We start from the raw sequence: 14,326 nt of genomic DNA on the forward strand, positions 1-14,326 counted from the left end.
CTAATTGGAGCAATATCAACGATCAGATCTGAACATTTCTGTTTCATGCAATCCATATAAACATACCTAGGATATTAAGATAGAGGTTAGGTCTTCTGACAAAGTCATTTCATCTCATATATCTTTTTATGGTTGAAATGACAATTAAATGTAACTTGAACAAAAAATGCTTTAGCTCAATTGTGTCTGTTGTTTTATAAATGTGTTTCATTAGGCTAATTATACATAGACACACACATTGCACCTTTGTATAGTCTACTTCATGATTGCTCCTCCCAGCTCACTGTTGCACTGAAAGGAAAAGTGAATCTTTCACAAACACAGACGATCTTTGGCAACAAGTGGGCGTTCAGTTCCTCAACCCCTCCCTCCCTCCGTGGGTCAGCGTGGGCGGCCCCGTGTGGCAGGAGGAGAGCGAAACACGACACCCCGAGAGAGAAAGGGGGGGGTGAGGGAACACGAAGTGAGTGAGTGAGTGAGTGAGTGGAAAAAGAAAAAGTCTGTGCCGGAGAAAGAGAGGGGCAAAGAAAGAACAGAGTTGGCTTTGGGGTTTTCGTTCCTTTCAGAAGCGCCGCTGTTTTGACTGTCGTTTAGGATGATGATGTGGAGGAGGAGTCGACCATGCGACATCGTTGCAACAAACGGGATGAACGTTTAGTCTCGTTGCATTCCGCTGCTCCGACACCGACCAACAGCAGCAGGGCTCCTTCAAACTTCGACCTGCGCCATTCAGACCGGGGCGACTGGATTTCCCCCCGGAGGCTCGGGGCAACTGTTCGCATCGGACGCCGCGTAACGTTACTTTAAAACAAATATTCCGGCACTAAACTTTTTTTTTTCCCAACAAACGCCGATGTGTCGAGATAAAACGCACAAGCGTATGTGAAGTCAGCGGAGTTTGTTTTTTTGTCCTACTCAGAGCGAGCACATAATCGGGGCAGGTTCTTTTCTAACCAGCCACTTGTGAGAACAACACCGGAGGAAGGAGTGGGGTGTCACTGCTAACTTGGCTAAACGCAAAGCTAACTAACGTCTAAAGTTACGAGTCGACGGGGAAAGTGACCGAAGCGGCACGCCGACGACGACGACAACAAAGATGAAAACCCCGGCAGACTCGGGTAAGTTGACGGCCACGTTTATTAAATATACAACTTTTCAGACGCTGCTGCTGTTCTTCAGATTAAAAACAACAGCGCCTTGCTTCGGCGGCTAGCTGGTTAGCACGCTAACAAACTCTCCGCTCCAAGGCAAAATGTGACAAAATTATGGCGCTAGGGTGGATCCATATGAGCCTGTTGTTATTGTTTCAGCAAAAAAAAAAAAAAAGTGAGTCCTGTTCACGACCACGTTGATTTTCAGCTACTGTGCGATCACAAATGCTACTTTGTAACTTATTTTCACGCTATTTAACTTGAAGCTATGCTGAGCTATTTACAGTGAGGGACAGTATAGTTAGCATACTATCCCGGATCAGTGGTAAGGAGTCAGGGCCAAAGTGCACTTTAGTTAATGTCCCAGCACAGGACGACTCAGATTTAGTGGAACAAAATTCTATTTAATTTTGCTTTTAACCAACACCACATGGGACAACTAGTGAGTGACTGCAAGTATTAAAGGTGGACGTTGATGGTGCACCCACAGTATTAAATCTGAAGAAGAAAGTCAGGGGGAATGGGTTAAAAGAGAGATAACTATAAGGGATTTTTAAATTCTTATTGCAGGGAAGACACTATAAAAATGGCAACTCAAAAGAGTTATTAGTTGCTTTAAGGTCACTATTCAGAGGAGATGATTGGGGGGGAATGCCTGGGGAGGTTAAATCCAGTTACATGTCAAATTTACTCAGCTATTTGTTATATATTTATTTTAAGGAAGTGACAGAGCAAATACTTGTTGCTTTTTGTTCACGTTGGAGTTTGGAGTTTTTTGTTGTTGCATTTTCATTATTACAAGCTGGAGATCACTTTTCCTTGTAGGCTTTTACTACATCACATCCTACAGTGAAAGGTAGCGAGAGTGACTGCATGATTGGATTGAGAACTTAACTGCTGATAAGTCTGAGGTTGTAGCAGAGGTTATCTGAGATCCTGGATAATACACTGCCTAAATATTTATTTAACCGAGAAGCATAGTTTGTCCCCAAAAGTCTGTTTTCTTTGCTTCCTGTGAGGCACTTTGTGTACCAGTGTAGTTAACAGCTTTACTAAGCTGCTTCAGGAATTTAAACAGATTTCACTTCAAAGCTACTATTTCAAATTCCGCTCATTTTTTTTTTTTTTTAGCTGTTTTTGTTGTCATTCAAATGCTTGTGATTTTCCATCCATAACTCATGACATGTCCTCCATTGTAGGGCTGGGGCTGCAGTATATCGATATCATATCGATATCGTGGTATAAGACTACATATCGTCTTAGATTTTGAATATCGTGATATGACATAAGTGGTGTCTTTTCCTGGTTTTAAAGGCTGCGTTACAGTAAAGTGACAGTAAAGTACAGTAAAGTGATGTACTTTTCTGAACTTACCAGACTGTTGTAGCTCTTCTATATTTTGCCTTTTCCCCACTTAGACATTATGTTCACATTACTGATGATTATTTATCTAAAATCTAAGTGTGAAGATATTTTGTTAAAGCACCAATTGTCAACCCTAGAATATCACCGCAATATGGATTAGTGAGGTATTTGGTCAAGAATATCGTGATATCTGATTTTTCTCCCTATTGCCCAGCCCTACTCCATTGTGTCTTTCAGGTGCACTTAAACTCAGTTTAGTCAGGAGTCTGAGATCCAATAGCCATAATGGATGTTTAAGAGAGGAATGCCACACCACAACACTACATCATAATTAGAAACTTTTGGATCTCGGCGCTGCTTCAGACAACTTTTATATCACAATTATGACAAAACTCAAACTCCAGAAACTTTTTTCATAGAGAGAACTTTTATCAGAGGTTCTGTAGCCACATGGGTGTGTAAATATCTTACGCCAGAGGGAAATAAAAGTGCTTAAATGACCAGAGTAGGGTGTTTGCTGGTGTATTTTTTTTGTTTTGTTTTTAAGTTCCTTGTGAGTGGCATAGCTCCAATTTTAAATCCCAGATGTGCACCCAATACTAGACAAAATAATTGTCTTGGGTCATAAACACTTAAATAAACGTTCTTGACTGTATGAGTTCTATTATTTTTATTTCAATCGGTCCGACCATGATTTTTGCAAATTACATTTTAGGATATTCCAAATATGGAAAATGATATCTCTCTTTGTCTGTTAATACATTATTTTCTGGTTTGGTTGGCTCACAAAGAGCTTAAAGGAGTTATAACTGTTGTTGATGTGTCTGTTAAATGAAAACCAGATTGGTTTGTAAGTTTTCAGTTGTTCCTATTTTAGTATTGTGATTCATACCAATTTCCCTTAATTTCTGGGGATTGAAAGAAAGTGAGTCACAGCTCTAAAGGAAGCTGTGCAGTGGCATCAGTGTGATGTAGGCCATTTTACTTTGGATTGGAGGGTTTTTTATTTGTAAAGAGGCATGCTAATATCAGAGAATCCCATTGGGTAACCCTGATCTGTATCCACATTACATTATGCATGGAGTTACACAGAGCCTTTGTCTGTATTTCCCCTGGTGTTAGCCTGTTGACTACTTTATGTATATATGGGTCAACCTCCACTCCACTCTTCCTATCAGGAAGTCAGCAGTCTGGCCCCACCAGCTCCAATTTTCCACTTGTGTTACTTCTTATATCAACAGTGTGTGTGTGTGTGTGTGTGTGTGTGTGTGTGTGTGTGTGTGTGTGTGTGTGTTGAAAGGAGCCATACATGAGCAATTAGCTGGTGTAAAGTCTGGTAAGGGCTGTTTATGACTGTGAGTGTATTTATGTGTTTGTAAGTGAAAATGATGTGTGTGTGTGCACATGTACGCCCATCTGTCTGTCAATGTGTGGCTCTACCTGACATTGATGTGGTCACAACAAAGTAAGTGTTTGACTTTTACCAGCGAGACCAAATTGCCCTTAAGGAAGACCATTGGGTTGTGTGCAGTTGAGTCAGCATATTGTAATTACAGGAAGAACAACTAAGAAGTCTTCATGCAGATTTCAAATAGCTCTAACGCTGGTTAGACCAAATCTAAGGAACCCCGGGCTCATTTTGTTAAAAAAGAACGACACTGTCAGTTTCTTTTGGGACGGACTCAGTTGTGTTACTCTCACCATAAATACTGAATTATGCTGTTGGCACCAGCAGCAGAGACGGCACAATTACACTACAAGTTGAGGCCAAGGTTGTTTGTCTCAGGGAAAGTTTGAAAAGAGGTGCTGGCGAGTTAAGTGTAAAGCGACGTGGTTGTTCGGTCTCTAGAGATGTCCCAAGCCCGTTTTCTTTCCTTCTTAATACCTACTTCGAGACTTGTGTATCGGCTGACACAGATTTCCGATCCAATAGCAGTGTGTTTAGAAACAATATATTATTTTTTCCCACGTTTTCTACAATCCTCAATTCCAATGTATTTGGGACGTTGTGTAAAACGTAAATTAAACAGAATACAATGATTTGCAAATCCTTTTGCAAATTCCGCTTGCTTGATGTTCGACTTCAGTTGCTCAACAGTCTGGGGTCTCCATTGTCGTATTTTGCGCTTCATAACGCGTCCCACATTTTCAATGGGAGACAGGTCTGGACTGCAGGCAGGCCAGTCTAGTACCTGCACTCTTTTACTATGAAGCCACGCTGTTGTAACACGTGCAGAATGTGGCTTAGCATTGTCTTGCTGAAATTAGCAGGGACGTCCCTGAAAAAGATGTTGCTTGGATGGCAGCATATGTTGCTCCAAACCCTGTACGTACCTTTCAGCATTAATGGTGCCTTCATGGAGTTACCCATGCCATGGGCACTAACACCCAACCCCCATACCATCACAGATGTTGGCTTTTGAACTTTGCGCTGATAACAATCTGGATGGTTCTTTTCCTCTTTGTTCCGGAGGACATGACGTCCATTATTCCCCAAAACAATTTGGAATGTGGACTCGTCAGACCTCAGCACACTTTTCCACTTTGTGTCAGTCCATCTCAGATGAGCTCGGGCCCAGAGAAGCCGCCGGCATTTCTTGGTGTTGATATATATGGCTTTCGCTTTGCATGGTAGAGTTTTATCTTGCACTTGTAGATGTAGCGACGATCTGTGTTAACTGACAATGGTTTTCCGAAGTGTTTCTGAGCCCACGTGGTAATGTCATTTACATAATTATGTTGGTTTGCAGAGGGATCGTCAATCTTGAAAAAAGTTTCTTTTTCTCCAACGTTTTCAACGCCTTTTTTTCACAGTTTGTTTTTGCTTTTTCCAACATTTTAAATTGTAAAATTTTTCTTCTACACATTTTCAGCGCTTATTTCTACGTCCCATATTTTATGATATAAAACAAAAATTTAAAACTGGTCAATTTGACCCGAAGTCAACACAAGGGCTAAATTGTTGGACTATTTGCTCACGCAGTTGTTCATAAAGGGGTGAACCTCACCCCATCCTTGCTTGTGAACGACTGAAGGCCGTTTTATGGTCGTGCGTTGAATCGACTGCGTACCCCTGCAGACCCGGAACTGCACGTCGCAGCGACGCTTGGCCGTGGCTTGGTAGCGTTGCATTTCTCCTTTTCCCCTGATCCATTTCCTGGTTCTCCTTCTCCATAAACAACATGAAATCAAGGAGAGGGTTAACTTTTCCTGCTACAGATTTCCACTTTGTTTCTCTCTCGCTCGCTCGCCGTCACTCTCACTTCTCCCTTGCTCTATCACCCACTCCCCACACACACACACATGCCGGCTCGACGCACACACCAGCGCACAAGTATAAACATCAGGTTGCTTACGTAGGCTACGGCAAAAGCTCTGCGTGGAGCCTGCGCACAACCATAAAACAAGCTTATGCCTTTTTGGGTATATATATATATATATATATATATATATATATATATATATATATATATATATATATATATATATAATATAAGGGGTGGCATGGTTCGGTTCGTATCACGGTTTCTGGGTCACGGTTTTCGGTTCTTGTTGTTTTTTCTTTTAATCTTTAACACTCCAGAATATACTTAAGCATATAGCTAAAATTAGCATATTGAATGCATGTTGCACAAAACATGCACACAGTGGCAGTTCTATATTGTTTTATTTCATCATAGGTAACATGAAATCCAAAATGTTCCCACACACCAGACTATAAACGACGCTGGCGCATCCTCCAACTCTGGCCAGCCTCTCTCCCACCTGACATTTCTGCAGGTGACGTGACGTGACGTGACCTGCAGCAGCACCCCACTCCACTTGAGGAGCGGTCGGCTCGGTGTCTCTCAAAATCTGACGAAAATCTTTTAAACTGACCTTTGTCGATCTGAAATGAAGACGGATTCAGCAACTGCACGGCCTATTTCTCGCTTAAAATGTTTTCAGAAACACGTTTCGGTGAACTATTTTAGTACAATATGAGATCGTATTCTGAACTATCTATCTATCTATCTATCTATCTATCTATCTATCTATCTATCTATCTATCTATCTATCTATCTATCTATCTATCTATCTATCTATCTATCTATCTATCTATCTATCTATCTATCTATCTATCCATCCATCCATGACAAATTAACCTGTTCACCTGTGGAACGTCTGTTGTTGCCCCAGCTTTTTTGGAACATTTTGCAAGTCTCCAATTCAAAATGAGTGAATATTTATTGGATTTGGAGAAGGCGTATGACCGGGTCCCCCGGGAGATACTGTGGGAGGTGCTGCGGGAGTATGGGGTGAGGGGGTCTGTACTCAGGACCATCCAATCTCTGTATGACCAAAGTGAGAGCTGTGTCCGGGTTCTCGGTAGTAAGTCGGACTCGTTTCAGGTGAGGGTTGGCCTCCGCCAGGGCTGCGCTTTGTCACCAATCCTGTTTGTAATATTTATGGACAGGATATCGAGGCGTAGTCGGGGTGGGGAGGGGTTGCAGTTTGGTGGGCTGGGGATCTCATCGCTGCTCTTTGCAGATGATGTGGTCCTGATGGCATCATCGGCCTGCGACCTTCAGCACTCACTGGATCGGTTCGCAACCGAGTGTGAAGCGGTTGGGATGAGGATCAGCACCTCTAAATCGGAGGCCATGGTTCTCAGCAGGAAACCGATGGAATGCCTTCTCCAGGTAGGGAATGAGTCCTTACCCCAAGTGAAGGAGTTCAAGTACCTTGGGGTTTTGTTCGCGTGAGGGGACAATGGAGCGGGAGATTGGTCGGAGAATCGGCGCGCGGTGCGGTATTGCATTCAATCTATCGCACTGCGTTGAAAAGAGAGCTGAGCCAGAAGGCAAAGCTCTCGATCTACCGGTCAGTTTTCGTTCCTACCCTCACCTATGGTCATGAAGGCTGGGTCATGACCGAAAGAACGAGATCCAGGGTACAAGCGGCGAAATGGGTTTCCTCAGGAGGGTGGCTGGCGTCTCCCTTAGAGATAGGGGTGAGAAGCTCAGTCATCCGTGAGGAGCTCGGAGAGCCGCTGCTCCTTTGCGTCGAAAGGAGCCAGTTGAGGTGGTTCGGGCATCTGGTAAGGATGCCCCTGGGCGCCCCCTAGGGAGGTGTTCCAGGCACGCCCAGCTGGGAGGAGGCCTCGGGAAGACCCAGGACTAGGTGGAGGGATTATATCTCCAACCTGGCCTGGGAACGCCGATCCCCCAGTCGGAGCTGGTTAATGTTGCTCGGGAAAGGGAAGTTTGGGGTCCCCTGCTGGAGCTGCTCCCCCCGCGACCCGACACCGGATAAGCGGACGAAGATGGATGGATGGATGGATGAATATTTACAAAAAAAACAAAGTTTATCACTTTAAACATGAAATATCTTATCTTTATAGTGTATTCAATTGCATATAGGTTGATAAGGATTTGCAAATCATTGTATTCTGTTTTTATTCACGTTTTACGCAATGTCCCACTTTCGTTGGAATTGGGGTTTGTAGTAGCAAGTGTATATTTTTATTTTCAAAATAGGAACTATTTAAAATCTGATGCTTTTTTTGCAGTACCACTTAGGTCAGGCCATAAATATGAGGGTACGGACCAGGTTCAGGTCTTTCAAATAGATACTAAATCATGACTGAGTCCATTAGAGAGGAAAATGTCACAACCAAATAGCCCCTACATGCCAGTGTTTCTCACAGGATGTACCTGATCACATTCCTGATTACTACTGAGCCGATCCCGAGCAAGCAGACCCTGGAAAAAGTACAACAGGGTGACGTCAGCATTTCTCTGGTGTGTTGTCAAGGGGCAACGCAGGTCAGCGTTGCTACGATCATCTCTCGATGTTACGACAGGCCTCTTTTTCCTGGAAGTGTGTATGTACAGTGGCTTTGGTGACCCATACAAAGCTAAGAGAATAGACAACAGGTTGCACACGCTGGGACATGCTGGCCAAACTAACACTGGGGCCTCACACAGGAAAGCCTTTCAGTCAGTCTGGTAGGTGAGTGTTGATAGACATAGTAGTTGTTAGACAACTCTAAAAAGATAAACAATCTAATGAAATGACACCACAATATTCAGAATCCCCCTACTTGAACTCTACGTGATTAAGGGACATTATTTCAACCGTTAATGTCAAGTGTATGTCTTAATATCTATATAATTATTTATTATGAAAAACAAATTAATAAAATAAAGAATTCCTTGTCTTAGGCTACCTCCTGATATCAGACAGAATTGTCAACTAGTTACACTCAGTTTACATCTTCAGTCTGACATTCTTCACTCTAACGGATTTCCGTGGGGGAAGGGAGATTTGATTTTTCCCTAACCAATCACAAGAGACTACGGTACTAGGCTAAGTCCTGGTTTAGCCCTATGCTAACTTGAATGGGGATAAGATAATTCAATTGTGCGGTTCTCCTAGACTTTCCAAATGTTATAGAACCAAATCGTTCAAATTCAGATAGTGAAAAAGTAATTTTGTGGGGTAAACGGCCCTCATCTTTCTGTGTAATTTTTTTGCTATGACAAATTCAGTTTTGTGGCCCTCAAAAAGCAAAAAAATAGGCCTGGCTAAGATACAGTGCATTTTTTTTTTTATCTTCGCACTGTCATTTGTATTGTACGTGCAGCACCACTTTATTTAGTGAAAGAATCTCCACATCAACTTCAATGTCTTTGTCAGCTGGCTACCTGCTTTCGTGTAAAGATATATGATTGAGTGATTCTGTGTTGGCTCCGTGGCAGTAGACCCCCAGCCAGGCAGATGAAAGGACAGAGTAGGTCAAGTGGAACCATAGACTCACTTCACTGAGCAGATAAGGAAGGCTTCTGCAGCAGGACAGATCTCTCTGAAACACCTGACAGGATACTGGGTTTCCGGCTTCAGTAATGTTCACAAAGTCAAAGTCACACACTTAACAAATCCCTTTCACATAATATAAACGTGCCCTCTTATGCCATTTGATCAATATTTACAGCTAGAAGTTAATCCAAAATTCAGATATATTTTGAATATTCTTAGTAATAAAATGCTGAATAAAGCTCTGTCCTAAACCGTTTACCCATCAGACTAGATTTATCATTTACGCTCTTGTCAGTGAAGCTTGTAAAGCCTTTGTTCATCAAAAAATGTAGACAGTTTTTTTTGTGCCCTGGGAGCTCTTTTGAAGGTTTTTGAATCAAACCAAGGCTGAGAGAACCAGAAGGTGTAGAGGTAGGTTTGTGCTTTTTGTCTGTGGCTGTTTTGGCTGGAGTCATCCTAACTGAAAGAGGTGTGCTGTGTGTTATGGCTATCATCTGTGGTTCGTGGGGAATGAGTTGGTTGGTTTGGCGTTGTTTATGGTCAGAGGATTGAGGTAGGTACACGGCAGAAAGGATAATGGGACAGATTAGGTGTGGTCCTGTATGGGTCCGTATTACCACGGTCACCGCCAGTGCTGAAGTAGTTACAACCAAGCAAAATATCTACCAAACGCCATGTTTTTGGGAAGTCCGTTTTAGCTTAGAGGAGCGGTAGTCTGCCAGTTATTTTCTGGCAACTAGAAAGACCTACAGAAGGTGGCAACATCTAGGTTGTAATGTGTTTTACAATGAAAAAGGAGCATTGACACGCACTAAAATCCAACTGTGGCATTCATTGGCAATTCATTGCAGCACCAGTGGAAAGTCTTCAGTAAGAAGACAAACTCAGTTGATTTTTAGAAACCAGTTGTAAAATGATGCAAAATAAATTGGATATGTTTTCTCAAAAGGGACCACCTCAAGAGCCACTGAGAGAAAAACGCTGCCAAAAGGTTGCATAGAGAAAAAGAGCACAGTTTGGGTATTTTGTGGTTGTTTGGACTGAGTTGATCCAACCCAGACTTTTCCTGCACATACACTTGTTGGCGGTGCACCTGCATTTTTAGCCCACACTGCTTGATTGTAAACGTGAGATGTCCAGCTGTCAGAAATGCCAAGCACATTTTTAATTTATTTTCTCACAAATATGAGCATTGGTACTTTTCTAAATACTAATTTCTACTCTATTGGAGAGTATTCCCGCTAAACCTTGATTCAAAGAAATGCATGTGCACAACAAAAAGACTCCAGTGTCAATGTGGCAGCAGTCTGCCGGCTCAAAGGAAAGATCATTTCTTGTTTCAGTGTCCTTGTATCCAAAGTAATTAAATCCAAAGCCAAGACACATCTGGCCCGACTCTTAACAGTATAAAAGGCATATTTCTTACATATGAAATGGGCAGTTTCCTCCAGCTGATTCTTCAGTGATTTTTAGCACAATAGAACAAGGTATTTTATTTAGTTACCCTGAACTCACACTTTATGCCCATGACAAAAGGCAGGTTGCCTGTAAGTTGGCTTGTAATGACATTAAATCCCATGTGAGATAAAGATGTAAAATAAATCCTTCCTTTGGTTTTGAATTATTAACAATAAATATATTCAAAGGCAGACTGTTTTTTTTTTGTCAGCTTTTTAGGCATTTCTGCACTACCCAACCTCATTTAATAATATTAATATACATGGCTTAATGACCTAATCATGCTAAAATTCCATTTACAGTTTATGCCTGCTGTGGAGACATGGTCTAGTTTAATATTGTTAAAGCTGCATGGAGAAAAGGCACTGCCTTCTAACAGCATGTTACAGGATTGATCCAATCCATGCAGTGTCACCACGATGAGATGCTGCTTGCTCATTTCAAAGTTTCTTGCATTCATGCCTCCGATGAAAACAATATAAAGACAAATGATGTAATGTTTTGACTAGATAAAGTCAAAGAGAGCTGAAGAAGGAATTTTCTGGCAGTTGTTTTCTTGTCTAGGACCTTCAGAGTGAAGAAAACCTGTCTTGGTCAATGGAGAGAAAGAGATGGATTCAGCAGTCTTTCTTGTCTGTTGTGTTTGCTCCAGTCATTGGTCTTTTGAGAACCCTGTGGGGTTTTTTTCTGGCTGTTGCAACTTGTCCTGGAACCCTGTGGCTATCTGTGTGTGGTGTGTTTGTTAGATGTGACTCTGCGTGTAAGGGTGTTTCATACCCAAAATATATGAAGTTAGCTAAAGGCTAGTTGGTGAAAAATGTTTTTTTCACAAACCACACAAGTGCATACAGTTAGCACACACACACACACACACACACACACACTCTCTCTCTCTCTCTCTCTCTCTCTCTCTCTCTCTCTCTCTCTCTCTCTCTCTCTCTCTCTCTCTCACACACGCTTTCACTTTCTCTCACACCCAAGTTCAGACAAGCACAAAAGTTCAGTGACCCTTTTTTAAGAAATGTGTGTATATGTATGTATATATATATATATATATATATATATATATATATACATACACACACACACACACACACACACACACACACACACACACACACACACACACACACACACACACACTTACTTACATCTTGTCTCTATCTGCAGCTCAAATACACACACATAGCATTCAGCTGACAGGCTGCCGCACATACTGTAGTGTCTCCCCTCCGGGCGGATTAAAGTGGGGATGGGTCGATGAGGAGAAGCTGTAAGACAAGGACCTGAAGACATTGGAGGGGTTTTACAGGCTCCAGTATGATGACATAACCGCTAAAGTCATCAGCCACATAACATTGTTTACCAGTTACAGGTGTGTCTGGTAGTGAGGAACCTGATCCAGCTGCACTGATCAAAGCCAAATGTGGCTCTTCATTTTGGTCTAGAATCCACTTCTACAATCTACTTTTTGCGACCTACAGATGTGGCCTCTATTCAAGTCAATTCACAACAGGAATATGCACTTATATCATTGAGAATAACTTAAAGGTGACCTATTGTATAGCATTTCAGGTTCATACTTGTATTTTGTTTTTGTACTAGAACATGTTTACATGCTTTAATGTTCAAAAAAACTTTTTTCTCATACTGCCCATGGCTGCTGCACCTGTATTCACCCTCTGTCTTTAGACGCTGTGTTGGAGTGCCTGCCTCTTTAAGCCCCCCCCCTCCCGAAAACGCCCCAATCTGCTCTGATTGGTCAGCTATCCAAATCGCCGTTCCCGTTATTACTATCTCACAGTTAGTGGCTTTAATGAAGTATACAGCAGGACTCTGTACCGTGGAAAACACCAGTAAAGGCTTATAAACTAAATATGACACAGCCGGACACATTTCAGCAGCAATGTGACCTGGAATTGGGGAGAAATTAATAACATTGGCAGCCAAACAGCTGTATGTGATTTTCCCCTTTTTGTTCACCAAACGAGGCTTCTCTCCCTCAGTCATCTTTACTCGCACACTACAATCTATGCTCGCGCACCAGATACCCCAAACCAGAGGGGAGGGGTGAAAATGTGCTCGTCATTTAGAACACACAGACAAAATAAGAGTTTACTTGCAAAATGTAATGTGCAAAATGATTGTTTTTCTCGATTATTTTGTTTTTGTGATCGTGATCGCCAAAATCATAATCACGTTTAAAAATGTGATCAGTCAAAAATAAGATAAAGGCTTTTAAACCAAATACTACATAACCAGACATGTTTCAGGAGCAATGTGACCCGGAATTGGGGAGAATTTAACAACATTGGTAGCCAAGATTAGGGCTGGGCACCGAACGTCTTTTATGGCACCGGAAAAAATACTCCGATCCTAATGAGTATTGAAACATTATTTATTTATTCATCTTATCTCTGCATATTGACAGAGAGCGGAGCTCCGAACGACACACACACACACACACACGCGCGCGCGCGCAGAGGTGTGGGCGGAGTAAACTACGTCGGCTCTGCAGTTTTGTTGAAGTCACGGTGAGTCACGGCAATGCCGATTAGTGGTTTCAAGTGTGGTTACAGTTTTTTAAAACTTCACGCAGACTGCGTTTGCTGCGATATATTAATGGCGAGCCGAAAGCGGTCGTGATGCTGTTGTTTTACACTTCCTGTGAGACAAGCAGGCACAACAGTGGTTTGTGTGCCCTGATCACTGACTGACAGGCTGAGGTTGCAAGGCAACTTTATTTCTACAGCACCTTTCAGCAACAAGGCAATTCAATTACATTCCTTTGCACTTAAGTTAGTTCTCCATTAGTTCAATGTTGACAACTGGGCAGTCACCAAGGTTTGTGTCATTATGCAGTGTGCACTAAAAAGTCTTTGTTGTTTACAGTCCTTTTGCATTTTAGTTAGTTCAGTATTAGCTTGTACACAATGTCATTTGTTTATTTATTATTTATAATATGTTCATGTTGTGGCAAAAGGTTTCTCTTTTTTTTGTTCATTTTTAAAGTTCGGATTGATACCAATCCTGAGTATCTGACTGGCGCACCCCTATCGAAAAGCACAACCACTTTTTATTAATGTTACTCTGAGTGAGCAGTGTTAATTTTGATAACTGTTTTGATTCAAAATTAAGGTGAAAAATAAAAGTTTTGTTTAATGTATTTTGATGATGTTGAAATGGATTTTAAAACCTATGGTATCGATCTACGGTATCGATAGTTAAGGAACCGGCATCGAAACTGAGGTATTGAAATTGGTACCGGATCGAAAGATTTTGAACGATGCCCAGCCCTAGCCAAGATGGCTTAAAAAACCCACTCCAGCCTGGCCTGCCTGGAGCAGATAACCAATCATAGAAGGCCGGCTCGGTGTTACATGACACACAGCAGTAGTAGAAAAACTGTTGAAACCGGAGAGTTCAGAACAGTTGGAAATCTTAACGTTTTAGCTCAAGGGGATTTCTCTGAAATACGTTTAACATGCAAATCCAACACTATACATATGTCATTTCTTTATCACCCACAGCACACAAACCCAGCTAATGTT

General features: G+C 42.0%; 1 protein-coding gene across 1 annotated transcript in view; it reads left to right on the forward strand.

The window, feature by feature from the left end:
- Positions 1-476: 476 nt before the first annotated feature.
- The window catches only part of erf (Ets2 repressor factor), a 39,229-nt gene continuing 25,379 nt past the window's right edge, over positions 477-14,326 (forward strand). Inside the window, exon 1 of the mRNA XM_028598193.1 lies at positions 477-1,118. Within this exon, the coding sequence (XP_028453994.1) occupies positions 1,097-1,118 (22 nt within the window). The 5' untranslated portion in view covers positions 477-1,096. The remainder of the gene's footprint in view (positions 1,119-14,326) is intronic.

The sequence above is a fragment of the Perca flavescens genome, chromosome 14 (assembly GCF_004354835.1).
Source record: "Perca flavescens isolate YP-PL-M2 chromosome 14, PFLA_1.0, whole genome shotgun sequence".
Classification (NCBI taxonomy): Eukaryota; Metazoa; Chordata; class Actinopteri; order Perciformes; family Percidae; genus Perca; species Perca flavescens.